Source organism: Chroicocephalus ridibundus, chromosome 20 (genome assembly GCF_963924245.1).
Source record: "Chroicocephalus ridibundus chromosome 20, bChrRid1.1, whole genome shotgun sequence".
NCBI classification, from domain to species: Eukaryota; Metazoa; Chordata; class Aves; order Charadriiformes; family Laridae; genus Chroicocephalus; species Chroicocephalus ridibundus.
In genome coordinates this window covers 2,650,969-2,675,733 of record NC_086303.1, presented here as the reverse complement: position 1 = coordinate 2,675,733, position 24,765 = coordinate 2,650,969, and the positions used below count along the sequence as shown (strand labels likewise).

Sequence of the window (24,765 nt, the reverse complement as noted above, 5' to 3'; positions counted from 1 at the left end):
TTTTTAATTCGTCGCGTTGAACTAAGGACCGCCAGGTCTGTCTCTCGGGGGAAACAACAAAAGGCACACACAGAAATAAAATAAAAGTCCAAACGCCTGAGAAAAACAACTCCGGGTTAGCAAAGCCGTTTCTTGAGACACTGTTTGGAGTTTTATTGGCAACAAGGCTCTGCCTTTCACATGCTCGGCCCCGGCATCGCGGCCCATTGCCTTTTCCCACCGGGAACAGCAAGAGAAAGCGGAGGGTCCGGGAACCTCCCGAGATAGCCCACATCGCCCCACGGGAGCGCGGGGAGAAGCTCGGGGTGGCCCGGATCCGTCCCCCCCACCTCCTCCTGCACCCAGCCCTTGGCACAACGCGGACGGTGCCTGCCCGCGGGGAGAGAACGGCCCGGTCAAACATTCACGATTGGTTGGATTTAAAAGCAGAGGGTGGCGAGGCCAAGCCCGGTCCTCGCCGGCCCCACGGGAGCAGCCCCGGCAGGAGGCGTCCGCAGGGCTGGGGGCAGCCAACGCCGGATCCGGGGTCATTCCTCCCCGGAGAGTCCCACCGGTGGCACCGGCAAAGCTCTGCAGCACTCGGAGGGACACGTGCCAGCAGCCGATGAGCTCGGATACCCTGTTTCCTCGACGCGGATCTCCCCGGCTTCCCGCTGGGAGCTCCCACCTCCTTTAAACGCCCCAATCCTCCTTGCAGGGGAAGCCTGGAGATCCGTATTTCTATCGCGCCTCTTCCGGGCAACTGCAAAAAACACGTCGGGGCAGAAATACCTGCGGCTCCGAAATGTTGTTGTCGTGTCCCCCCCACACACAGAGACCTCCGGAGGGGTTCAAAGCCCTACGCCGCCGTCCCCAGGCGTCCTTCCCAGGCGCGGAGAGGATGGGGAGAACCAGGGGGTGCACGTTATAAATATAAAATCATTATCTGCTACAAACAGAAGACGTATATTGTACATCTTTGACCCATATACACAAGAACACAATATACACAGAACGCCTTGGAGGAGCGGGGGCTTCGCAAGGGGGTTTCGAGAGATGCTGTTCCCCTGCCAGCGCCCCCCCGCCCCCGCACATCCCCCCCGCTCCGCGCCGGAGGGGGCCGTACCGACAGCACCTCAGTCCCCAAAAGTCCCGTCGAGATGGCACGCATCGGTGGAACCGCGCGTGGATGGAGTGGTGTGTCGTGTCCCCCCCCGTCGTCCCACGGGGAGAAGGAGGCGAAGAGGATGGAGAGAAGGAGAGGGGGCAGGAGGTGGGGGGGGGGCTCTCGCGAACCCACAAAGTGCTTGGGGTCTCCGGACCCTGGGGGCGAAGCGAGGCCCTGAGAGAAACTTCTTGCCCTGCCGCCCTCAAGGGTTGGATGAGGGGGGGGGAAGGATTTTTCCGGCCGGGCGGGTCTCTGATAAGGCATTTTCCTCTGGGAATCGGAGTGAACGGTGTCGGAAGAGAGAAGGGAACAGCACGTGGTGGGAGGTTTAACACGAGGCGGCGAAGCCAAAGTGGTCCCAGCCGGACAAGGCCAGGGCAGGGGGTGGAGAGGACAGGAGGGCGAACGTCCTCGGCTCAGTTTATCTGTAAAGCTGCCCCCCATGTCGTGTTCCCCCCCCAGCCCCTTCACGCCGCTCTCCCTGGCTCGAGCCACCGGCACGGCGTGAAATACTGACGGTGGTTGGAGTGGCACCTCCAGGCGGATGGAGTGGCAGACAGGCACACGTTAAAAAGAGTTAAGACAAGAGTCGATGTGAGCTTTGTACAGCGAGGAGCAGCTCCCGGCCGGAGTGTCCGAGGACTTGGGACGACAAAAATGCCACAGTGATCAGATCGGGACAGGAGGAGGGGGTGGGCACGGGGGGAGAGGAGGGAGTCGAGTCCTGGCACCTATCGGCGGTAATGATTGGGGGCATCTGCAAACATGTACTTGAGTCTGTAGGCTTCGGCGAGCAGGAGTCCGATTTCTTCGTTCCCCCAGTGTATCGTGGGCAGGTTTTGTAACAACATCAGAAGGCCCTGAAAGAGGGGAAGGCGCTTAGTTTGGGGCGGTTGAAGGCAGAGAGGACAGACCCGAAGCAGGCTCGGGGCTGGCAGGACCAGAGGCGGCGGCACCTCGATAACTTTCGCTCACCGCACTCAGGTGTGGGAGGCTCAGAGACAGCACTAAGACGGGCTTGTGTCTAGATCCGAATCAGTGAAGCACCTCAGGTGCCCCCAAACCTCTTGAGATAAAGGGTGCTTACCAGAGTGTCACAGCCGGACACCAGAAGGCAGAGACAAAGGGACTTACCGTGACCAAAGCTCGAGCCCAGGAAAGAGCCGGCATTTGGTGTTTGCACCCTCCAACAGCCCCGTTCTGAGCCCAGAGGCTCAGAAGTTACTTTTAGGCAAAGATCCCGAGACTGGATGCTTCTGGAGCCAGCTCTGAGATAACGGCTGACTGTGCCCACGCTGGAATCCCAACCAGAGCAATTCCCTCCCTTCCGTCCCCAGGGAATTACCCCCGGCCCCAAGGACTTACTTGGAAATCTTCCTCATCTAGGATCTCCTTCCGCCACTTGATCAAGAAGGCGGCGCAGACGTAGAGGTGGAAATGGGAGAATCCTTCTGGCTCCGACTGCGGACAACAAAACTCTGGGTCAACTCCTGCAGCTCAACTGGAGCACGACTCCCCCGGACACAGACGTCTTACTGGGCCACCCATCACCCGACTGGAAATAAATGTCCCAGAGCCACGCTGCTTTGTTTCCCTCATCTCCCCGGCTGCACGGTGCTGCCAGAAGATCTCCATCCCACCACGTACAGGGAACCGGCCCCCCCGTGACCAGCCACGCGCGGAAGGCAGGGGGAGCCTGCGTCGTACCTGGTAGGTGTCCCAGAGGCGGATGGTGCAGCGAAGCGGCAGCTCCCTCATAAGCAGATTGTTCATCCAGCGAAAGGCGAACTGCAGGTATTCCACCTCGTACTTCCTAAAGTGGTTATGTACCTGCTCTGAAACGGCACATTTCACTTACACACCTGGGGACCAGGGTGCCCCAGCTCCCGCTCACGGCACTGCCCCAACCCGCCGGCTTTCATGCGCTCTCAGCCTGAGACCTTCTTCTGCCGAACGCCTCCACTCCTCACTCTGTGCTACCCCTGGCCAGAAAAACCCCATCCCCAGGGGGTTTCTGGCTGACCCTACCCTGCCCTGCGTCCATACGTGTTGTAGGCAAGTGTCTACCCCTGCCCCGAGGGTACTACTTGCAAAGGAGGCCTCCCACCGTTGTGACAAAAGAGCCTCCAACCCGCTCGGGCCCCCTTGTCACCTACCATCGATCCGGCTGACTAGCTCCTCCAGGGCTTTGACTTTCTTCTGGATCCCCGGCTGTGCAAAGGTGTAGTTATCCTGCGGGGAGAGGCCACGAGTCAGAAGCAGCAGCTCTAACAACAGCTAGAAATGCCCAAACCCAGATGCCCAGCTCCACAGGGAGCCGCGATCACCATGAGCCGAGAGCCACGTGGCTCTTGAGCACCAGGATCATCTGCCTGCTGTGAAGTCCCTCGAAAGGACAGTGCTGGTTTGACAGCCGCAGCATCTTATTTCCTCGGGATTTTACCGCTCAGTGAAGCAGCAAAATCTCCCTAACGCTAGGAAATGCGGAGCGCTCACCCAAAGGCAGAGAGAAGACGACTCTACCCCAGCAAGGGGAGAGAAAGCTCTGCGGCCCCAGAAGGGCTCACCTGTATCCCGTCCAGCAGTTTGCTCATGCACCAGAAGCTATCGGCTTCGATGCTCCGTAAAACATCCTGCGACAGGTTCGTCACGTCGAAGTTCTCCACGTCCTCCTCTGCAAAACAGAGAGGGAAGAGCATCAGGGGGATGGGGGACACCGGGAGGCTCACGGGACACACCGAGGGGCTTTATCAAGCCAAGGCAGGGCAAGAGGCACTACAAGGTTCCCTGCGTGGCACGACTGAGGTGCCCAGCACAGAGCACAGCACCCACGCACTGACCTACTTCTCCAACCCAGGGGAAGGGCTGAAGGACCCCAAAATATTCATCAGCCATGATCCGAACCCAGCCCGGCTCCCCAGGGGACTGCGAGGGGGATCCCACTGCGTTGCTGCTGTTCTCACCCCTCTGGGGCAAGGGATGTGCAGGGACAAAGCCTCTGGGATGTGGGACACTTCTCGCTGGAGCCCATCCCGCCCCGGGTGACAGCAGGTCTCTGCCAGCTGGTGGCACCACAGGAGGGTCTGGGAGAGGTGAATCCCTCCCTGCAGCCAGAAACCAGGGAAGCAAACGCCGCCCTTGGGCTGGGGCAGCACAGGGGAGCTCAGTTCCCACTCCCCGTCGGATTCACCAGCATCATGCCAGGACTGAAGCACAACAGAGGCACCCAAAAAGTGGCTGCCGACTCTGAGGGCCCAGGAGGAAGAGTTCAGAGCTGAGTTCGGAGCTGGGATCACCTGCCCCAGGCCAGGCTCACCGTGACCCGGAGGCTGCAGAGGGCAACGGGCACGGGCGGGCAGTGGATGCCAGGGAGGAGAGAGTCGGAAAACACACGTCTGATCCTCCCGGCTTGGCTGACCCAGCAGCTCCCTCCCTTTCCTCCTCGGGAGGAGAGCGCCCATCACGCTGCCGTCACGCCGCTAAATCAGATCAACAGATGCCAGGACTAAACTGGCCCCTTTCCAAACCCAGAGGCTCGGAAATCCTAACAAGCGTCTTTGATCTTCCTTGGAAAAGAGCACAAGAGGGAGAGGAGGGGGCTCGGGGCTGGAGCTGGGCCACCCTCGCGGCTGAGACATGCCACAGGGCAGCTGTCGCAGGCTGGCAGCGCTGTGAAAACCGACGTTAACAGATCCTGCCCGCAGGAGGATGGGAAGCGCAGAGCCAGCGACTCCAACACCGCTCCCACCCCTGCCCCTCCTCTGGGGCAGAGCTCAGCTCCGGAGCAAACTGTCACCGGGAGCTTTAGGGACAAGGAAGGGCTTAACCCTGCATTAATCTGGCACCCTTGTACCGCAGAAAGAGCAGCAAAGCTGTTCTCCAGCTGCAGGTCATTGTCCAGAACTATCACGCTTCTGCTGGCTTCTCTGCAGCCACTCCCAAATGCTTCAGGTAATGAGAAAGGCAGGAAAAATCTAATACCCATCTCCTTTCCCAGAAAACTTCCCCCACAGAGGATGGGCAGGCAAAGGAGTGGGACAAGGCCACACGAGTATGGTCAGGACTGGTGGGAGAGACAGGCTCAGCCATGGAGAAATAAGCCTCGTGCAGAAGACCTCCCGATGCAGCTCCAGGCATGAGGACCGGGATGGAGAAGGGGATGTGGTGACCTGCCCAGGTGACGGGGGACACCCTGCTCCTTGCACCAGTATGGGGACAAAGGAGCAACCCTGCCAGCGCACCGCTGTCGCGGCCAAACAGTGGCAGGAGATCCCCAGCATGAGCCGGCGCACGCTGCAAGAAGCTTTGGAAAAACCCCCAGCTCTCTGGGGTGCGCGGCTCAGCACAAACATCTGCTCAGCGGCATCATTAAAGAGGCGCCGCGGAAAGGAGTGAGATACTCGACATATGGCTCCGACGGGGCCTGAAAAGGAGCCAGCGGCGCGGTGACAGCCACCTGCGGCGGGGCTGGGGGCAGCCGGGACGCCGCTGACAGCGTCACAGGGCAAGCTGGTGCTTGGGGAAGGCAATGATCCCGTAAATGTCATTTACAGGAGAAGGGGCATCCCAGTCCCACTCGAAGCCCCTCAAATGCCAGGCAGGGGGTAGCTTGGAGCGGATCAGAGGAGGCAGGGCTCCCACACCCCTGCTTTCCGTAGGGGAGCTTTCACGACTCCCCCTATTCTGGCAGCTGGGGCTCAGTGCAGGACTAGACCCCTGGAGAAGAGTTAAAGCCAGTCCCAGCTCTGCGCAGGAACAGGCAGGTCTGCGCCCAACGCGAGCGACAGGTCCGGGGCAAAGCTGGAGCTGAGGACAAGCCGCTGTCACAGCCCGAGCTGGGTCAGCCACAGAAAGACCCGGGTACAAGGCTCCCCTTCTGTCCCGGTTTGAGGTAAAACAGAACCAACCTTCTGTTCAGTAATTTCACTTCTTCGCTAGGCCTCTTCTAACCCTCTGAAACTAACAGTGTGTTGTGCCGAAAACGGTTCGTTCTCAGAGTGATATGGCCAGTGTCTACGGTTTGTGCCAAGGGATGGTACGCAGAGAGGCTCTTGCTTACACTTATTGCTGTAACAACCGAGGTCAGCTAATTTCGTTATTTGCCCCGTTAGAGGGTCGGAAGCGGAAAAGCCTAGAGGGGTCCCACCTTTGGGAGGAGCGGACAGGAGAGGTGACCCCAAACTGACCAACAGGGGTGTTCCATCCCATCTGCCCCACGCTCGGTGTAAAAGCTGAGGGATCAAAGGGTCAGTCTCTTCCTTCAACGGCTGACGTCCGAGGAGGACCCCGTCTGTTCGTCTGCCTTTGATCCCCATCCGTGTGTTCCTGACTCCAGCTCTGGAACCCAGTTCCCACCCGCCGCTGAGTCCAGTCTGGGGCTCTCCCAGTGCCTGCCGGTGACGTCATCCTGGGAGATTGATACAGTTTTGTATATACTGTATCTATTTCATTATTTTCCTTTTTATTTTATTACTAATATTTCATTAAAGTAGTTTAGTTTCTTCTAAACTTGTAAATCTCTTTATCTCTCCTCCTCCTCTCTGTGTACGAGAGGTTGGGGGCAGGGGGGAGCATCTGTTGCCGGCCATTGGCCAAAACCACGACACCTTCCCTTCATCCCAGCTCCACTTCTGCTCCTGCTTATAGGGAAAGAGTCTTAATTTAACTATGATTAGGATTTAGTAACAACGCCAGTTAGGAATGAGCGAGATCAATACTTTCCATGGCACCGCTCCCCTCTACGGACTTGGTGAAATACCAAACAGGTCCCAAAGCCAGGACAATCCCTTGGGCAAGGTCCATGAATGGGGGATGGAAGTGGTGTCACACGCTGAGACGGGCAGAGAGCCCTGGGAGAGGGTGCAAGGGGCCACCACTGACACCGCCTGAGGCTGCTGAACTCATTTCTGAGCTCTGTCACTGCCGTTTTTTAAAGGCAAACACAAGGCCTGAGAGCTGGGAGTGACTCAGGGCAGCAGGAGGGGCTGCGGGACCGTTTTAGCAGGACTAACAGCTCAGCACCCCTGCGCTTGCCGGGCCCTCTCTGATCACCTGGAAAAAGGGGCATATGGTTTCCTCCTGCAGGCACCAAGGTGTCATCCCTGCCCCAATTCCTCGGGTGCCAGACTGTCTCTCTCCATCCTCCCTGGAGAGAGGAGATGGAGAGGCTCAACCTCTTGCCTCCCCAGCAGCGCTGGCAGCCTGCGCCCATCCCACCCGGAGGGCAGCAACAGCAGGCTCAGCTGCTCCTGCAGCCCCAACACCTCCCTCGAGCTCTTCCTCGCGCCGGCACCAGCTGAAAACAAGCAGAGCTCAGCCATCTGCGGCAGAAGCCATCGATCAGCCGGGAGGAGGAATTGCTCCAGCTCCAGAGCTGGCAGTGGCAGGGGCTCAAACCGCCCATGCTTGCTGCCAAGTAGCCAAGGCAGCCGGTAGATGCAGGTAGAGCATCCCAGGAGAAGATGAGCCAGCTCGCCATGTTGGGAGAAAGCTGAAAACGCAGGAGTTGCATCTATCCCATCTGCCAAGGGCTCACGGGAGTCTGCACAGCACCTGGAAGGAGCAGGAGGAGTTTTGCGTCCAGATTAGGTGCAAGAACAGGAGAAGCAACGGGTCCCAACTGGCACTAGAGAAGGGGACAGGGGAGTTCAGACACGGGGAATGGAAGCTCCGGGGAAGAGCTGCTCCTCCCTGCTCGGCCTAGCTGGTATTTTCTGAAGCTGGTCCAAGGGGTGTACACACACTGGATTCAAGGACACACTCGGAACGAAGGGGGAAGCGATATCAATGGGACCCTTTCAGGGTCAGGCCAGGGAGATGCAAGTTAATAACGGGCTCTTTGAGTTCCCCAAGCATCCAAAAGAACCAGCTTCCTGCAAATGTTTTTCATTCACTGATTTATTTACCTCCTTCAGGACGTGGACAGGCAACACCCTTCCTCCCCACACCTTCTACGGTGAGGACGGAAAGCCACCAAGCCAAAGAGGCAGCAGTGTGGTCCTGCTCCCGAATCCAGCCAAACTGCTCCAGCTTTCACCCCGAGCAAGCCGCGTTTAATCCCCCCGCGCTCAAAGGCCCGGGAGTTTGCTGGGTTACTGCTGACTGTGAGTTCGTTGCTTGTGTCAGCTTCCATGAAAGGAAACTGCCAAATTATTCCCTGAACGTGTCTGATAAGCTACAGACCATCCCCTACCAAACCACTCACATTTTCCCCATGGACACACTCTAGCCCTTGGTAGGAAGCCAGTCAAGCCTCTGAAGGATGTCTTAAGCCTTGGTCTGGTAACTGATATGTAACGGAGACACCATCAACCAGACACATTAATCAGATGACAAGCACCAAGAAAATGGTTCATTTATCTGGGGAAAAGTTGCTTTGTTCTCTGTGAATGCAACGCCTGCCCAAAGCATGGGCTGGTGGGTTAGAAGTCTACAGTGAACTTGGAGACGGGGACCAGCCTGTTACCAGAGGTGGAAAAAAGACTGAGGGGAGACCTTATCAACGCTTATAAATACTGAAAGGGGGGGTGTCAGGAGGATGGGGCCAGGCTCTTCTCAGTGGTGCCCAGGGACAGGACAAGGGGCAACGGGCACAAACTTGACCATGGGAAGTTCCATCTCAACATGAGGAGGAACTTCTTTGCTGTGAGGGTGGCAGAGCCCTGGCACAGGCTGCCCAGAGAGGTGGGGGAGTCTCCGTCTCTGGAGACATCCCAAACCCGCCTGGACGCGTTCCTGTGCCACCTGCTCTGGGTGACCCTGCTCTGGCAGGGGGTGGGACTGGGTGATCTCCAGAGGCCCCTTCCAACCCCAGCCAGTCTGGGATTCTGTGAGACGAAGATGTGAGAAGCCACTAGATTGAGCAGTCGAAGACCAGTGTGTCAGCCTGGTTTTGTGCTGAACAGCTAAACAGTCAACAGCCCGTGAACTCCCACCTCTGCCTGATGGCTCTGAAACACACACGCGCACCGCGGTGCCCGGAGAGCTGCCATGGTCCTGCTGAGTCAGCTGCCACGGGAGGCAGCCCTTCAAAGGCTCCAACACAAACATCCCAGGGAAGATGGTGGGGAACTAAGCAGAGGAGCCAGCTGGCAGCACAGCGGGTCCCTTCTAGCACCTTGCAGTCAACAAAACACCCGCTCTGAAAGGAGAGAAGGGGCAGCAAACCCAAGAGGTTTGAGGATGGAGCCAGTGCTGGTGCCCCCTTCCCAGGAAAGGCGAGGGAAACTTTTCCAGGCCAGTTGTACACACACCTTTGAACATGGAAGCACCCTCAGATGACACACAGATGTATGAGCTCGGTGGGCAGGGACTGCCGGAGCCACACAGATTGTCCCCTTTCCAAGGGGGATACAGCTTGAAGAAGACAAGCAGAATTTCCTTTAAATAAGAAAAAGTGAGTTGTCCCTTGCCTTGTGTTGTGCAAGGATTACCAAACTGTGCCAGGCCTCTTCTGGCTCTCCTGCTGCAAGGACTCGGGCGCAGCACAGACGCAGCTTATCCGGGGATCCTGAGAATTAGTGATCCAACAGGGAGAGCCTCCAGACCTCCCCTGCCCTGCACCAGCTCTTCAGGGGGCTCTCAACAAAAGCAGCTGTAGAGAAGAGCTGATGCCCCAAACCAGAGACTTAAATCCTGTTGCAAAAGGGGTTACGTGACACTTTCCCGTGTATATTCAAGGCAATTACTGATCTCGTCCTTAAACTCCGACTGCTACACAGCCAGACCAGGGAGCAGGTAGCCACAGAGACAGCTTGTGACCTAAAGGCTGGCTTTGAATCCCAGGCTCTGGGGACAGACGGGGACGCGTGATGTTGCTCAGCCAAATTCAACTCAACGGCTCTCATGTAGAGGTTTGTTGGGTTGGTTTTTTTTTTCCCCTCCAACACAAGTTTCAGAAATAGCTGGAAACAGGAAAGCCGTGTTCAGAGAGAAAGCTTCACTTGGAAGAGAAAACAGCCCTGGAAGACAGTGAGAAGCACGGCTCCAGCGAGAGACAGACAGGTCCGATGCAGCACCAACTCTGCAGCCACATGCAGAGAGTTGAGCCCCGACACCCAACAGGGTACAGGGCTGCAAGAAGCCACACCAGTTACCTGCAGGCAGCTCTGGTGCTTCAGACCAGCTCCCTTCTTGCACGGAAAACTCACTGTGCACACAGCTCTGCTTCTAACACAATAAATCAATCAAACCAGCCTCCACACAGGAGAAGCCGCTCAAAGGGAACCTGCTCAGACCTGACTCAACAGGCTCTTGACCTCCCAGGGAAGGGAACTCACTCCAGCTGGTAGCAAGGCCACATTTTGTGCCTTTTCCTTCAGGCTGTGAGGAGCAAAAGCACTTCCTAGGGATCAATCCAGACCACACCGGCTACCACAGTAGAAATCTCCGTGGAAAAAAAGTGCTTTACCTCTTCGCAACATCCTCAGAAGAGGCAGATGAGTGCTAGCTTACAAAACCTAACTAAATAGTGGAAGGTTTCCACGGACTTCAACAAGCTTTGGATCAGACCTTAACAATATTTGTTCAACAGGATTTTTCTGTCATTAATATAGTCTTATAAATTCCTTTTTCCTTCTCTTTACAGTGAAAGCTAAGAGCCTTTAAGCATAGGGATTACGGCATCCCAGCATTAACGCCAACCCCAAAACACAGCTAGAGCTGCAGAAAGAATAAAAGTGCCATGCGTGGAAATGACTTGATCTCTGCCTAAAAGCAACTGGCTGACAAGAAAGCCAAAAGCAGCGGGGAGAAGTCAATTTGCCTCCTGAAACTCTCAGCTTGAGAAACACACCTGTACTAGCAGCACGGGACAGGAACCTTTAGTTAAATAGTTTATTTTACATTCTCAGCAGGGTCCCTTTATACTTCACTCATTCCTCCTAGAGCAAGAACCAGCTCCAAGCCCAAGCTTTGAGAGCAAGACCCTCCCCTCTCCCAACTCTGTGTATCGGGGCTTTGCCTACGCTCCCTCAGCGCCTGAAAGACCCCATTCTCCTCCAAGCTCCGAGGATGCCAAATACATTCAAATGCAAATCCATCCTTAGCCCTTCTACTACCACGGAGCTCAGCAAAAGTCATGAAAACTGAAGTCAATTCAACCAGGCAGCAAAGATCCAGTAAGGGGTCAAGATGCGTCTCCAGCCTGGCACAGGCGCTGACGGAAGAGCACATCATCCCCTCCAGCCCGGCAAGCTTTCCTGGTGCCAGCACTTCACACCGTTTCCAACGCTGCGGTGGAGAGGCAGAACCGTGCTTCAAGCAGCAAATGTCACTTACCAACATACTCAGAGAGGAACACAACAAAGAACGGAGTGACCAGGTCATTGATTCCCTGTACATAGCCGCTGGCTGGGTGTCGGATGGCCCAGATAAACAGGATTCTTTCAAAGATCTAGGGAAGAACGAGGGAAAGCAGGTACCTGCGTTAGCCGTGCAAAAAGGAAAGGCGGAAAAGCATAACTGCTAAGCTGGGGGAGCAGAGATCATGCGCTGACAGGCTTTTCTACAGCAGTACCAGTAAGATAAGAAGCATACGAGTCCTAGAGGAGACTCCTGTACGATTGGGTCTCTTCAGTCTGGAAAAAAGATGACCGAGGGGGGACCTTATCAATGCTTATAAATACTTCAAAGGTGGGTGTCAGGAGGATGGGGCCAGGCTCTTCTCAGTGGTGCCCAGGGACAGGACAAGGGGCAACGGGCACAAACTTGACCATAGGAAGTTCCATCTCAACATGAGGAGGAACTTCTTCACCCTGAGGGTGGCAGAGCCCTGGCACAGGCTGCCCAGAGAGGTGGGGGAGTCTCCGTCTCTGGAGACATCCCAAACCCGCCTGGACACGTTCCTGTGCCACCTGCTCTAAGACGACCCTGCTCCGGCAGGGGGTGGGACTGGGTGATCCCCAGAGGTCCCTTCCAACCCTACGATGCTATGATTGTATTCTATGATCCACAGGTCAGTCCACACTTCACAGAACAAGGCAGCCCAGGCTCCTCAAAGCCTCCTCTTGAAGAAATGCAGACCCAACTTTCCAAGATCCAGGTGGCTTAAGACCCTTCCACCCATAGGACAGGGCTGCCCTTGCTGAACATCGCCTGAACAGCAAAGGCTGTTATCTGGGCTCTTTAACCATCGAGTATCAGCCATCAGCACAGCAAAACATCGCAGATCAGGAGAGTTCCCAAGAGAGCAGCTGCCCCACAACGTCCAAAGCGTTATTTCCACACTGCCCCAGCCCCAGGACACCGTGCTCTGACAAACCACACACGCACTGAGCTTGTTCCTAAGGGGGACAGAGGCTCACACCTCCTGGCCACCTTCTCAAACCCATCCCTGCCTGGGTTTCTCACATATTGCTTCGCGCAGAAGAGGTTTCGTAGCAAAACAGAACTCATCTCCTGCTCTGGTTCAAATGCCTTGAATTTGTTTCAAAACAAAAAGCTTCAGGTCCGCTACCAACTCCTGGCTACCTCTCGCCACAAAGGAGCTGATCTCACAACCCCTGAGCTCCAAGTGTGAAGTCTTTCAGAAACATGGGACAAGACCAGACAGTTTCAGCGGGTATTTGCATCAGGAGCCGTCGGCCAGGGGAAGTTTCCCTCCAAAGCTAACTCACTACTGGCAGCGCTGCTCTAACTCCACACACATGCCCCAAGGCAAATGTGGGGCAAGAGCTTCCGCGCCCCGCCCCCCGACCTTACCTCCTGGACCAGTGGCTGCTGGAAGAGCGGGATGAGTGGGTTGGTCCTTGGAATGTCAATGTGGATCTGGAAAAGAGGGTGGGTTACACACACCAGCTGTACTTTTCCGGGGCACAATAACTCAGCACAGGTTAACAGAGGGGCTTCCACCCCTCAGCGTCCCCCCAGGTGAGAGCTGCACTTGCTGACAAGCGCAGTGAGGGCTACAGATGGCAGCTGCACTGAGAAAATCAACTCCAGTTCTATCTCTGGTCTCCTCTGCTCACGTGTGGGCAGGTGACCAGAGCTGGGGTTTGAAATCTAGTTATTAGATCAAGTTAGGGAAGGCTTAAACTAACACCCGTAAGGAGGAGGACAGAAACATGGTGTCCTGTCCCCAAGAAGACTCCTAATAATTATATCTAGAGGAATTCCTAGCATGACCCCAACTGCAAGAGAGAGGAAAGGGATATACCAAGGCAGAAAGGCAGGCAGCAGGCAGAGGGCTCGTACCTGTCGGTAGGTGTCTTGATGGTGTTCCTCATTCCGGGAATCGTAATACTGCTGGATGAAGCCAAAGTATTCCTCCCGCTTACGCTGCAAAGTCAGCTTTCGCCGCTCCATGTTTGCGGGGAGATAACCCTGCGGCAGGAAAACCCGTGTCAGGGCAGATCCTCTTCCCTCACCACAAATCATCCCCTGAAATCCTGCCAGGCACCTTGTGCTTCTGGCAGCGTCAGGCACAGAGACTCAGGAGCCGGGGAAAGAGCTTTCACGGGTTTTGGCTTTCCCAACCTCTGATGCCTTTTCTGATCTTGGGGTAACCCAACTTCATGGGATTCAGTTTCCCAAAACAGAGCGAACCACATATTCCCAGTACCAATTTGGGCTTTGTGCTCAAAGGTGATGTAGCAATTGCACTCCTCGAGCCAAAAAAAAAGAAAAAACCCTATAGCTCACCCACAGGCTGGGCACAGATACAACACGAGCAAACCTGGTGACGGGACACACGAAGGTCTAGAAGGGCTCGTCCCTGGCTCGGCACGTTCCCCCCAAAACTCCTATGTGACAGCTCCAAGTACTCACTGAGAGGAGACGCCACGTCACGGGCCGGACCTCTCTGGGCACACCAGGCCAGCTGCATTTCCTCAGCTCATCTGCAAACGGACAGTGGTGGCAATGGATTAGATCCTAGGCACGTCCAGGAACCACTACACCTAGAAGGAGAGGAAAGCCCAGTCTGCTCCTGCAGGCTCTGGAGACACTGAGCCTCCGGGAAGGCTCCACATTTGCAATGACTGGGGACGTGGGTCTGCGGCAAGGGGAGCTGAGGTGCCTTCAGCTCAGCCTGGGCACAGGACTGGTGGCTGCAGGGGCTTCAATGTGCCACAGGGTCAGTCCTCATGCAGAGCCCAACAGCCCCCAGCGATCACAACCATCATTTGAGAGATGGAGAAAGACTGGAAACGGACAGGCGGCTTGTGGAGGACACAACCATCTGCCATCAGAGCAGCTGGTGCAACTTGGAGCAATTGCAGGTAGTCATTTTATCCACCCCGGAGCAGACCTGATCGCAACCTGAAGCAGGCAGCAGGCCCCCTCTGCCTCCCCCTTCCCACCCGCAGCATCCCCATTTTGCCACACTCACCCAGGTCCGTGTTGTGGCTGGAAAGGAGCTGCCGAAACTTCTCCAGGCGGGTTTTCTCCCTCACCGTCATGGGGGGAGCACCCGAAGCATTTTGGTCAGAGATACGGGCGACGAGTGGAATGACGGGCCGAAGGGGAAGGGACTGCTGCTTCTGAAGGGGGGTCCGCACACAGGCCTCCTCTGCAAGGAGCAGATGCTGCAGTGAGGCAGGGAAGGAGAGGGCACCTCTCCAACCCCACCTCGCTCCTCCTCAGAGCCCTGCCACCGCAGATTTCACCCTTCTCTTCCCCAGCCTCAGCATTGCCGGCCCACTCCGGGGGATCAGCCGGTTCGCAGGCATTCGTTGTGGCTCTTCCATCACTTCTCTCTGTTTCTCCTTCTCCTTCTTCCTCCTGCATCCAGACACCTGGCTGCCCGTGGATCAGCCCTCTCCCTTCACATGGGAAGCCATGGGCAGAAGGATACAGGAGATGAGGTAGAAGAAGCCCGTGAGAATCTCAGAGGAACTGACCTTCAGATCTGCCCTGATCGGCTCTGATCTGAAGAGTGATCAAGCTAATTGCTAGCACAGAGAGGAGGAGGCGACGGGCTGCCAATGCCACCTGCTGGGTGACTTTCACAGCACAAGCAGCGTCTGCCTGCCACAAGGCAGAGTGAGCAGGGGCTGGCGCTGCCCAGGTCTCTGCCCAAGCTGTACTGACCTGGGGTCTACAGGGCCCCATCCGGACCTTTCTAAGAGCAGCACACTGGGACGCAAAGAAAGCAGAAGGTGAGAAATCCTGAGCAAGAACTTAACATATCTCCAAAATCCCTTAGCACCCAGAACACTGCATCCTCTGGGACAGATGTGCCTGTATGAGCAGCAGAGGAGACTGAAATATCAAGGGCAGGACTTCAAATATGGCTCCTTGGAGAGCATGATACTACAAGGAGACAAAAGTCCCTGTTGGGCTTACAGGCTGTGCTGCAGCCTCTTGCCCATTACATGCGAGTAGCAGCAAGCGGCTGAGTTCAGCGGTCAACCACGAGAGTACCGGAGCAGGAGGCCGCTCCTGAAGATGGCTCTTACCAGATGTCCTGGAGAGCTGGGCCTCACTGCTGGACTTGATGACCTTGCAGTTGGTGGGCATGTCGCTGAGAGCGGACTGAGCCCGCTCCGGTTTCGCCCGCAGCTTGCTGTGGTTCTCCAGAACCTGGGCTGCCGTAGCCTTGGCCACTTTAGAGTTCAGAGTTTGCAAAGAAGAAGAGGAGGAAGAGAATTCCTCATCTTCATCATCACCGATGTCCCAGGCATCACTGGTGTTGCGGGCAAACTCGTGGAAGCTGGAGGCCTTCTTGTTTTTCATAGGTAGCGCGTTGGCCTTGGAGCGGTCCTTGATGAAGCTGGGAGCCAGAGAGAAACAGTATCAGAGCAATGCTGTCAAACGAGTCCATTTTCTTTCCTTCCCTATGTCCTCACACCAATCAGCCAGTCCCTTTTTCCAGTCTCCCCCCTTCCTCCTCCCAACCCCAAGGAATGTGTTAAGTCTCTCTGGGCTGCCCGCTGCCGGGAGGCAGAGCCCGAGCTGGTACGATGGCAGGGCACGGAGGCCCCGGTGCCAGCAGACAGCTGGAGAGGCGCCAGCGTTCCCAGATCAGAAGGGCAAAGGAGAGACACGTAGAATTCCTCTGGCCTTGCCTGCCCCCCACCCTAGAGAAAAACTAGTAGATTAATGCCCCAAAAAAGTCTTGCGACCTGGGCAGAGGCATGTCAGAGGTTAGACGGAGGTGGTCTGCGCTCGAGGACGCTCCCGGTACAGCTGCTATGGCTCCCAGCAGACAGAACCAGCCTGGCTGTTTTCTCAGGCACAGGAGGAGCCTTCGCATTTACCCTTAAGCTACAGGAGTCAAAGTCCACCAGCTGAAGCGTCACAGAAAAGAGGGAACCTTCACCGCTACACAGCATGAGATAGAGACAAGGAGGCAGTTCAGATCAGCTCTGCCTTTTCCTGCCGGGAAGGGTGCTGCCGTTCTGCGGCTGAGCAGCTTTACCTCCCCCTCCCTTAATTCTTCTGCCTCTGAAAGGGAGCAGAGGGCTCAGACACCATTGCTAAAAAATACACCTGCCTCCTTTGATGTGGCTGATACAACACGGATTTCTGGCCACATAAGATAAGCTTTCCCTGCAAGCTTTTGCAGAGCTCAAGACAGCCCCACACGCCACTGCTGGCCTTCTCTGCTGGAACATCACAGTGCCAGAGGATGCTGGAGACCTCCACCTACTGCAGGACCAAGCCAAAAAACCTGCAAAGCCTCGTGGCCTGCGTCTCCAGAAGATAAACACTTACTTTTTGGTGAGCCGGGGATCCAGCGGAGGATGCTGTGCTCCATAGACAGGTTGAATGCTGCAGGAAAAGGACAGAAAAAAAAAAAAAAAAAAAAGACAGTGCAAAAAGCTGTGGAGCACCCACGAATAATCTCCTCAGCCTAGACTGGGGTCACATTTCTCGCCTGCTGTCAGAAGCTGAATACGGACCAAAAGGAACTTCAATAACCTTCTGTCTTCAAAGCCTTAGATCCAAAGTGCCACATTCAGATGAAGATTTGTTCTTTGCGGCAGCAAAGGGAAGCCTTGTTTAAACTCTTAGCAGATCTCAAATCCCAGCTCAGCCTGCAGAGAGCCTCTTTTTCTGCCCCACCGATTCACTCTGAGCCACCACACGTCTCAGTCCCCCTGCCTTATACACTGACGTCCATTCTCTTTTCCATCAAGGGGATTTCCAGGTTTGGGAATTCACACTTCCGAGCCCTGCGGCACAGGGAAGGACTCTAACCAGGGACACTGGGGCTCCTCTGCAATGCACTCGAGGGTTTGAACCCCACGCTGGCTCTTGGGCTCGTAGCCAATGCTACAACGAAGCTGCCTCTGCTACGGTACAGTTTGACTCGGGTCCAAATCCCAACTTAATCAACTACTTCCTAATGTGGCCTGAAGTGAGTCACCACGTCTCAGTCCCTGGGCTCGCCTCCCTGCGGAGCGGGCCAGGGAGACAGAGGGCTGCAGGCACTCCGTGGGGAGCATCACCTCGGAGAGGAGCTACTAGACGAGCGCTCGTTGCTAGTTTGACAGGCTCTGGAAACGAGACAGGGATCCTGAGTTATTACCTCCATTTGGGTAACTATTCACAGCCACCCCACCCTGAAAAAACATCTCTGAAAAACAAGTCCTCCCCTTCCCCTGGTACACAGCACCATCCTGCATCCCACGGCAGAGACAAGGGCCCATTCAGAGCTGGCACACAAGGGACAGGCTCCTCTTGGGTCAACAGAGCTGGCTTGGTTTCCAGGAGCTGCAGATGGTGCCCGGCAGTAAAACAAGCAGAGCCCAGCCGTGTAGGAGGGGGACGGCAGCCTGGTGCAGCTGGAAAGCACGCTGGGAACCAGTTGATGCTGGGGAGGCGGCAGCAACAGGCCCAGCTGGCAGGGGAGGGATGCAGAGATCCAGGGCAGAGGCTGGAAACAACCACAGCACAGAGAAATCCTGGTGGTGCAGCCCGGCGAGGGGTGGGCTCGCCGCTTGGAGCGGCCGCCCTGCGTGGCTGGAAGCGCTGAAAAGGCTCACTGTATTTACCCACCAGCAATCAAGCCTAGGAAAGAGTTTGCTGACTAATTAGCATCTAGGAGTCAGGACAGCTATTAAGCAGAGGCACCCCCGTGGGTGGGCATAGCAAGCAGATTATCAGGAGTAAGAAAAACAACCCCTCCAGATCAGTGCTGCTTCCCAATGACTCATGGCAGCTCCTCGCAGAAGAGGAGCCGGCAGAGCCTCTCCGATACCCGGCACCAAGCTGGCACCGTCTCGTGACAGCAGTGACAACGCTGCTCCTTGTTGCGTGGGGATCCGCGCCTTGCCAGCGGGTGACCGCTTTGATTCACACGCGAAGGCCTGAACTTCGCAAGCCAAACAAACGATGTACGTTAGAGATAGAGGAGGGGATGCCGCAGCCAGCTCTGGGTGAGGAAACCCTTTCCTGAGGCTCTGAAGCAATCGGCCGATGCCTTCGCTGGCTAACGGCCGATGCAATGGCAGAGGGTCCCACCTCCCAAGCAGCTCTTTTTAAAGAATTTGATCCCAGGCTCCCCCAAACAAAGCATCCCGAGCTGATCTAATTGCACAGCCCATCAGCCTGTGCTCCCACACAAGCGGCTGAAGATGAGAGTCTTGTTTCCAGCAAGCTACAGAGTCAGGGCTGAACACCACCATCCTGCATCGGTGAGCTCGAACCACTGCATGAAGCAGGTTCTCCCCGTGTTTGTCCTGTCTTTGCTGATTCTCTGCCCTATCCACCTGTGTGGACAAGAGGAGCGCAAATGCTCCGAGGTGTGCAACAGGTGACTTCTAAGATACACGAGCACACGTACAAGTGCCAGACAGCAAGTTTGTGCCATAGTTTCTGCAGTGCCCTCGATGTCTGATCCCCCTCCTTCAGCTCACGTGCCTGTAGCTGACTCCCAGCAGATCCCACAGCTCCACAAAAGGTGCACGAGCACATCCTAGCGAGAAATCGGAGGCAGGGGAGCGATACCACTGAGTGATGCTCGTACCATTATTTCCCCACTCTTGCCTGGTCTTCCCTGATGCATCTTGGCTAGGTGAATCCGCCATCTCCAAGCTGAACTCCCTGTCTGAAGCTGCCTTCGCCTGACTTTTGCATGGACAGAAAGCTCAGGGCAGGCACTGCCGCCCAGCAAACACACCACCGGGTCAGGAGCCGGGACCTGAGCTGCCACTGTGCTCCCAAACTGATCGGACAAGTCCCCTGTCCCATCTCAGTTTAAGCTCTTTGGGACCAGCATTTCTTGTTACCTGCATGTTCGTTGTCTGGTGCAACGGGTGAGTGACAGCGGCTGGTCCAACGGCCGCGGTATCTGCATTACACTGCTCACGAGGAGACCATCGCAGGGTGTGCGTTACTGACACCGCAGCAGAAAGCACATCCGCGAAACCTCAGTGCCACTTCAGGCACAGAGCATATTTATTCCTAGCAGATTCTGTTTCTCTCCTTTTAAAACAGCTTTTAAATACCCCCCACCAGAGCCTGACTGCCCATCTCTCTAAAGAGCAGGAAACAAACAACCCATCGCACAGGGTAACGCACCAGACCAACCTGCCAACGCAGCCCCAGAAAATTACTGGGGTGAGAATTCCCAGTGACAAAACCACAGGGCAGTATTGGAGACACGAAACAACATTTGCTAGTTCTGCCACCCTAAGTCTACAGAGGGAAAAAAACCCACCGACTAAAAGCTAATAGAACTCAGTGACCAAGCGCACGGAGTGTCATGGAAAAGGAAGCGAACGCAGTCTCCAAATCTTTACAAAGCCTCCCTCTGCCAGCTTGTCAGGGCAAAGACAGGACACAGCCAAGAATCTGCACAGGAAGATCTCTCAAAGCTCAGATGAAAAAAAAAAAAAAAAAAAAAAGAAAGGCAGCTTCACGCCTAGCGACCACGGACACAGCACGTCCCACCTCCACTGTTTGTGCTGCCCAAGACCCGTCAGTAACCGTCCCTGGAAAGGACGGGCCCCGCAGGGTATTTCGAGGTGGTGACAAGGCTCCTGGACAGCAGGATATTTGCCAAGCAGACAGTTAGGAACAAGGGAGAACTTTGCCAAAAAACTTGACGTTGGAGCATATTGTCAGGCAGGCCCGGCTGCCTCCCAGACCGGTTCACCTGGTTTGAGCTTTCCGAGCCGAAGCTCGAAGTCACCGGCTGCAGAAGAGAGATGCTGTCTAAGACCACCAGTTAGAAGCACGGCTGGGACCTCTGGGAAAGGGATGGGAGCAATCGGGAGACAAAATCCCCCAGGGAGAGCACAGCATTTTCTTCCCCCGTGAGCAGACGAGGAGGAACACGTAGCGCTCGTGGCTTTCCCTTTGCTCGCCACAGACCTGGATTGTCCCACCAACCTGAGGGAGCCGGCGCAGCGACAAAGGAGCAAGTGAAAGCACGTTAGAAAGAGAGATTTAACTGGCCTAGCAGGATTTAAAGCCAACTAAGCATTTCAGGCTGCGTCCACACACGAGGAGGGGAAGGCCAGGGTTCAGATAAGGCAAACGAGAGGAGCACCAGACGGGCACAGCACTTGTGAGAGCCTCCCCAGAAAGGTGGGTGCTCTCTCCCCATGGGAGCCTGGCTCCCAAGACCTTGTAGGGAGCATCTCCTTCATCACCACTAGCCTCTTCTTCCTAAACACCGCTTGAAGGGGACGTTTCACTTGTTTCTCCCATCCCTGGGTGAGTGCGGGTGCCGCAACAGGAACCGGGACATCACACAGGAACCGTCGCAGGGGAGGTGCACACTGAGAGCCCCCACAGCCCCTCGTATTGAGCAGAGGTGGATCGGGAGTGACACCCCGCATAGGAGAGGATAACAGTGCGGGGGGGACACATGCGTTGGCAGAGGCACCTGCTTGGGACAGAGCTGCTGCCACCCAAGGCGACACCTCTAAGGGCTCTGGAAAGGGATGAGGTTTCTTCGGTACCTGTGGAAAGGAGGACAGTACAGCCCTGTCCCCGAGCCCACCCCAAGGCGGGGGTCTTCAAGGCCCTGACCCCCTCCACCCTGCTTCCCATGGGGCAGAGGGTGCACACAGGGGTCCCCACACGGCCTGCCCTGCTGTGATAAGGGGACAATCCTGGCACTACCCTCGTCCCTTACACAGGGGGGCTTCCTCCAGCAAAACTCCCCTGCCCCATGGCCTGGGGTGCCCCTGGTGTCACCCCCTTTTGCAGGGGGAAACCTCGGGACCCCCAGCCAACTCCCCAGCCCCATAGCCGGGGTAGATACCCCTGGTATCCCCCCTCTCCCCTTGCAGGGGGTTCCCCGGGGCCTCCAGCCCCATAGCCAGGGTGGCTATTCCTGGTATCTCCCCCGCTTGCAGGGGGGTTCCCAGCCCCATAACCAGGGTTGATACCCCTGGTACTGCCCCTGTTGCAGGGGTGCCCCCCAGCCCCATAGCCAGGGTCGATACCCCGATATCTCTCCCCTTACAGGGGGATCCCTCATGGCCCCCAGCCCCATAACCAGGGTGAGTGCCCCTGACAGCCCCCTCCCAAGGCAGAAGGGCTGCTCCAGCTTCCCCCACCCACGGCTCCCGCACTGGGGAGTGGATCTGCGGCCCTCGCACCCCTTTCCCGGGGAACAGGAGGGGCGGCCGTACCGGCCGGGCCGGGCCCACGCTCACCTGCCCGGCAGCTTGGCGCTCCGCTTCCAGAACTGCCTGCCGCTCTCGGCCGCCATGGCGGAGGGGAGGGGCGGGCCCGGCCGGCCAGCCAGCGGAGCGAGCGAGCCCACCGGCCGGCCGGCCCCGCGGCGCAGCGGCGGAGCGCGGAGGAAGGCAGCGGCCCCCCGCAGGCCGCCTCACCGCCGCCCGCCCGCAGCCTCCGGCGGCGCCATCTTGGGTGCGGGCGGGGAGAGCGCCGCCATTGGCCGCTTCGGGCAAGGCGTTCCGGATCAGCCAATAGCGAGCAGAAGGAGGGAGTGACGTAGCGTAAAAGGGCGGGGCAGGCAGGGAGAGGGAGGGGCTGTGTGAGGAGGGAGAGACCATTTTTGGGGGGGGAGGAGGGGATAAACCATCGGGCCCCGGACGGGGGGGAGGGTGGAGGGAACCATTAACACAGAGGGGCGCGGAGTGGGGACAGAAAGCGGCGCTGAGGCTGCGTGGGGCGGGGGAACACGGGGGACCTTGCAGAGGGGAGGGCGGGAAGGGTTAAACACCGCTCTGGAGAAGGGGAGAGACCATTGACGCTGCGGGGGGAGAGGGGGGGCACGCCCAGCAAGCACCTGGACGAAACCATCGGGAGAGGGCGGGGGGAAACGGGTTAAACCACCCACGGGGCGGTGGGGGGGAGGCGAGCGGGTGGACACAACCACGCGCGGAGTGGGGGACAGACATCGAGTGGTGACGGGGCCCGGCTGGGTACCTGCGGCACCCCGGGCTGGCTCTGCTGGCACCCGCGGCTGTCATGGTCCCTGCAAGGACTCGGGGCCATTTGGGGCCATTTCCGGCCCCCAGACAAGCCCTGGTGACGGGGTGTCCCCTCAGAACGACACCTGGGGTGGGGGAGAAGCTGCCATTTTGGGGCAAGGTGTGCGGCGAGGGAGAAGCCACCAATATGGGGGGAGCTGTGAGGCGGGGGAGAAGCCACCATTGTGGGTGAAGCTGTGGGTCAGGTGGTCACCCCCTGAATAAACAGGGATAAACTGGGAAAAAAAAAAGCACAGACAGCAAAAAAGCACAAACTTCCCAGGTGACGTGGGACCCCGCCAGACCCCATAGCGCTGCTGTCCCTCTCATGCCCTGAGGAGAACCCCCGTCCCGCCAGGGGCGTCCGGCAGCCACTGGGCCTCGATGGCGCCGGGTGTGGGCAGAGTGGGACGGGGCCTGCTGTCACCGGTGTCCCCGGGCTGTGGGGACATGGGGACCTCCCGCTCCTGGGGGGAACGTGCGATGGCCCTTGGTGAATTAGCAGCTCCTCTCACGCTCAGGCCGCCGGCGTGGCCGTGCCTCACATGAGTCAGGGCAATGGCAGGAGGGGAGCTGGGCGTCCCTCGGGGTGTCTCAGGCGCTGGGGACACGGGCAAAGGGACAATTATCCCCCTGAGCTCAGCCTCCCGGCCAGGGTGGACACACAGAGCTCTCGCCACCCCCTCAGGATCGGGTCTGGGCTCGGCAGGATCATGGCTCCTGACAAGCACTCGGGCGGAGGCTTGGGGAAGCTGTCGGGATGCAGGAGGGTCGGGAGTGATGGAAAAAAAGGGACAAAAAATGAAAAAAATAGGTGTATTTCTGGCAAATCCGGGTGTTTTGGGAGGATGGGGCTGACGGCAGAGGGCGGCACAGGCCCGTCGCTGGCGCCTCACCGCAGGGAGATTCGCCCTGACCCCACCTGCTATTGCTTTTTCATAGAATCATAGAACATCTCCAGTTGGAAGGGACCCTCCATCGGCTGCTTTCGAGGTCCAGGGAGATGTTTCGGGGGGGCAGAGCGAGCCCAAGGCCATGGCAGCGAGCCCAGGATCTCCAGCAGCTTTCGATTCTGAAGGAGAACGAAAGCCGAAGGAGAAGAGCCAGTTCCTTTTCCCATCCCGAAGCTGAAGCGGAGAAGGGAAACTAAAGAGCTGGCAAAAATAGAGCTTTTTGAGGTAGCCAGCTGCAGGGAGGTCACTGCCCGCCTGGTCAGGAGCTGCTGTGCTGGACTAGCAAAAGTTTCAAGAATGGAGCTAGTCCGTCCAGGGTGGAAATGCTGCTCCGTCCACCCAGAGTTAAAATCCTGTGGGCTACAAGGGGCGACAAACAGGGTTATCACAAATCACTTTATCCCATAGCACGGCTGCAAACTCTGGGACACAGAAACCATCCCGCATGGGGCATCAGTGGGAGGCTGAGCGTGCCGGAGAGTCTGTCCGTCTGTCCTAGAGTCATTTTCAACATCCGCACATCCCTGCAAAGCCTCGTCGGATGCCTGCCAGCCCCTCTGTCCAGGCAGGGTGGGTTAACTTTGCTTTTCCCTCTCAGCCTGAGGGATGGATCCTCCTTGGAGGAGTTTTCCCTCCTGCTTTTCCACAACAATTCACACATCATCTTCTCGTGCTTCATCTATATTGGTTTTATCAAAGACTTTGTTTGGAAACACCCAGCTAGAAAAACAGGAGGGTGATCCCTCCGCCCTGGCGAGGGAAGGTGGCTCATTGTCTCCGCTCTGCCCACACCCTGTACCTCTCCCCAGAAAGGAGAGAAAACCCACCCAGAAGGTGGGGGAAAGGACTGAAATCCAAGCCCTCGGCATCCACGGCTGTGCTTCGATTGCTGTCAGGTCTCAGCTGGTGGTGGCAGGAGCCACCCTGGGCCACACTGAGCCAAATCAAAGTGCTTTGGGGGGGGGGATCTACGTGCACCCACGCACCTGTGTTGGTGCTGCAGTGAGCGATCTGCTACGAGTAGTAGCCTGGCACTGAAAATCCGGCTGCCATGGCACATCCGTGCCGCGCGGTTGGCAGCGCGGGGGCGGTTTCCGTTGGGGTCGGTACCGATGGCTTACGAGGCCCCGCACGCGTGTGTGTGCCAGGGGGCCCAGCCCTGCCTGCCCATTTTGGGGGGGGGTGGGAGGGTGGAGTGGGGGGAAAGATGAAGAATTTCGGCAGGGGTTGACCTGAAATGATACTTTGCCGCTTCTGTTTTTCTCACAGCTTCGGCAGCGGGGTGAGATCTCCGTCCCTGCAACCCACCCGCCCTTCCAATTCACAC

General features: G+C 57.1%; 1 protein-coding gene across 1 annotated transcript; it reads right to left on the bottom strand.

The window, feature by feature from the left end:
* Positions 1–98: 98 nt before the first annotated feature.
* TBC1D22B (TBC1 domain family member 22B) lies at positions 99–21,943 on the bottom strand. The gene is made up of 13 exons (XM_063356672.1): positions 21,703–21,943; positions 16,802–16,858; positions 15,544–15,857; positions 14,475–14,654; positions 13,913–13,983; positions 13,340–13,468; positions 12,848–12,913; positions 11,426–11,540; positions 3,715–3,821; positions 3,304–3,379; positions 2,855–2,982; positions 2,513–2,608; positions 99–2,007 (listed from the first exon to the last, which is right to left on the bottom strand). Exons 1-13 carry the CDS (start codon positions 21,756–21,758, stop codon positions 1,879–1,881), a joined length of 1,524 nt encoding a protein of 507 aa, XP_063212742.1. The 5' UTR covers positions 21,759–21,943; the 3' UTR covers positions 99–1,878.
* Positions 21,944–24,765: the final 2,822 nt, after the last annotated feature.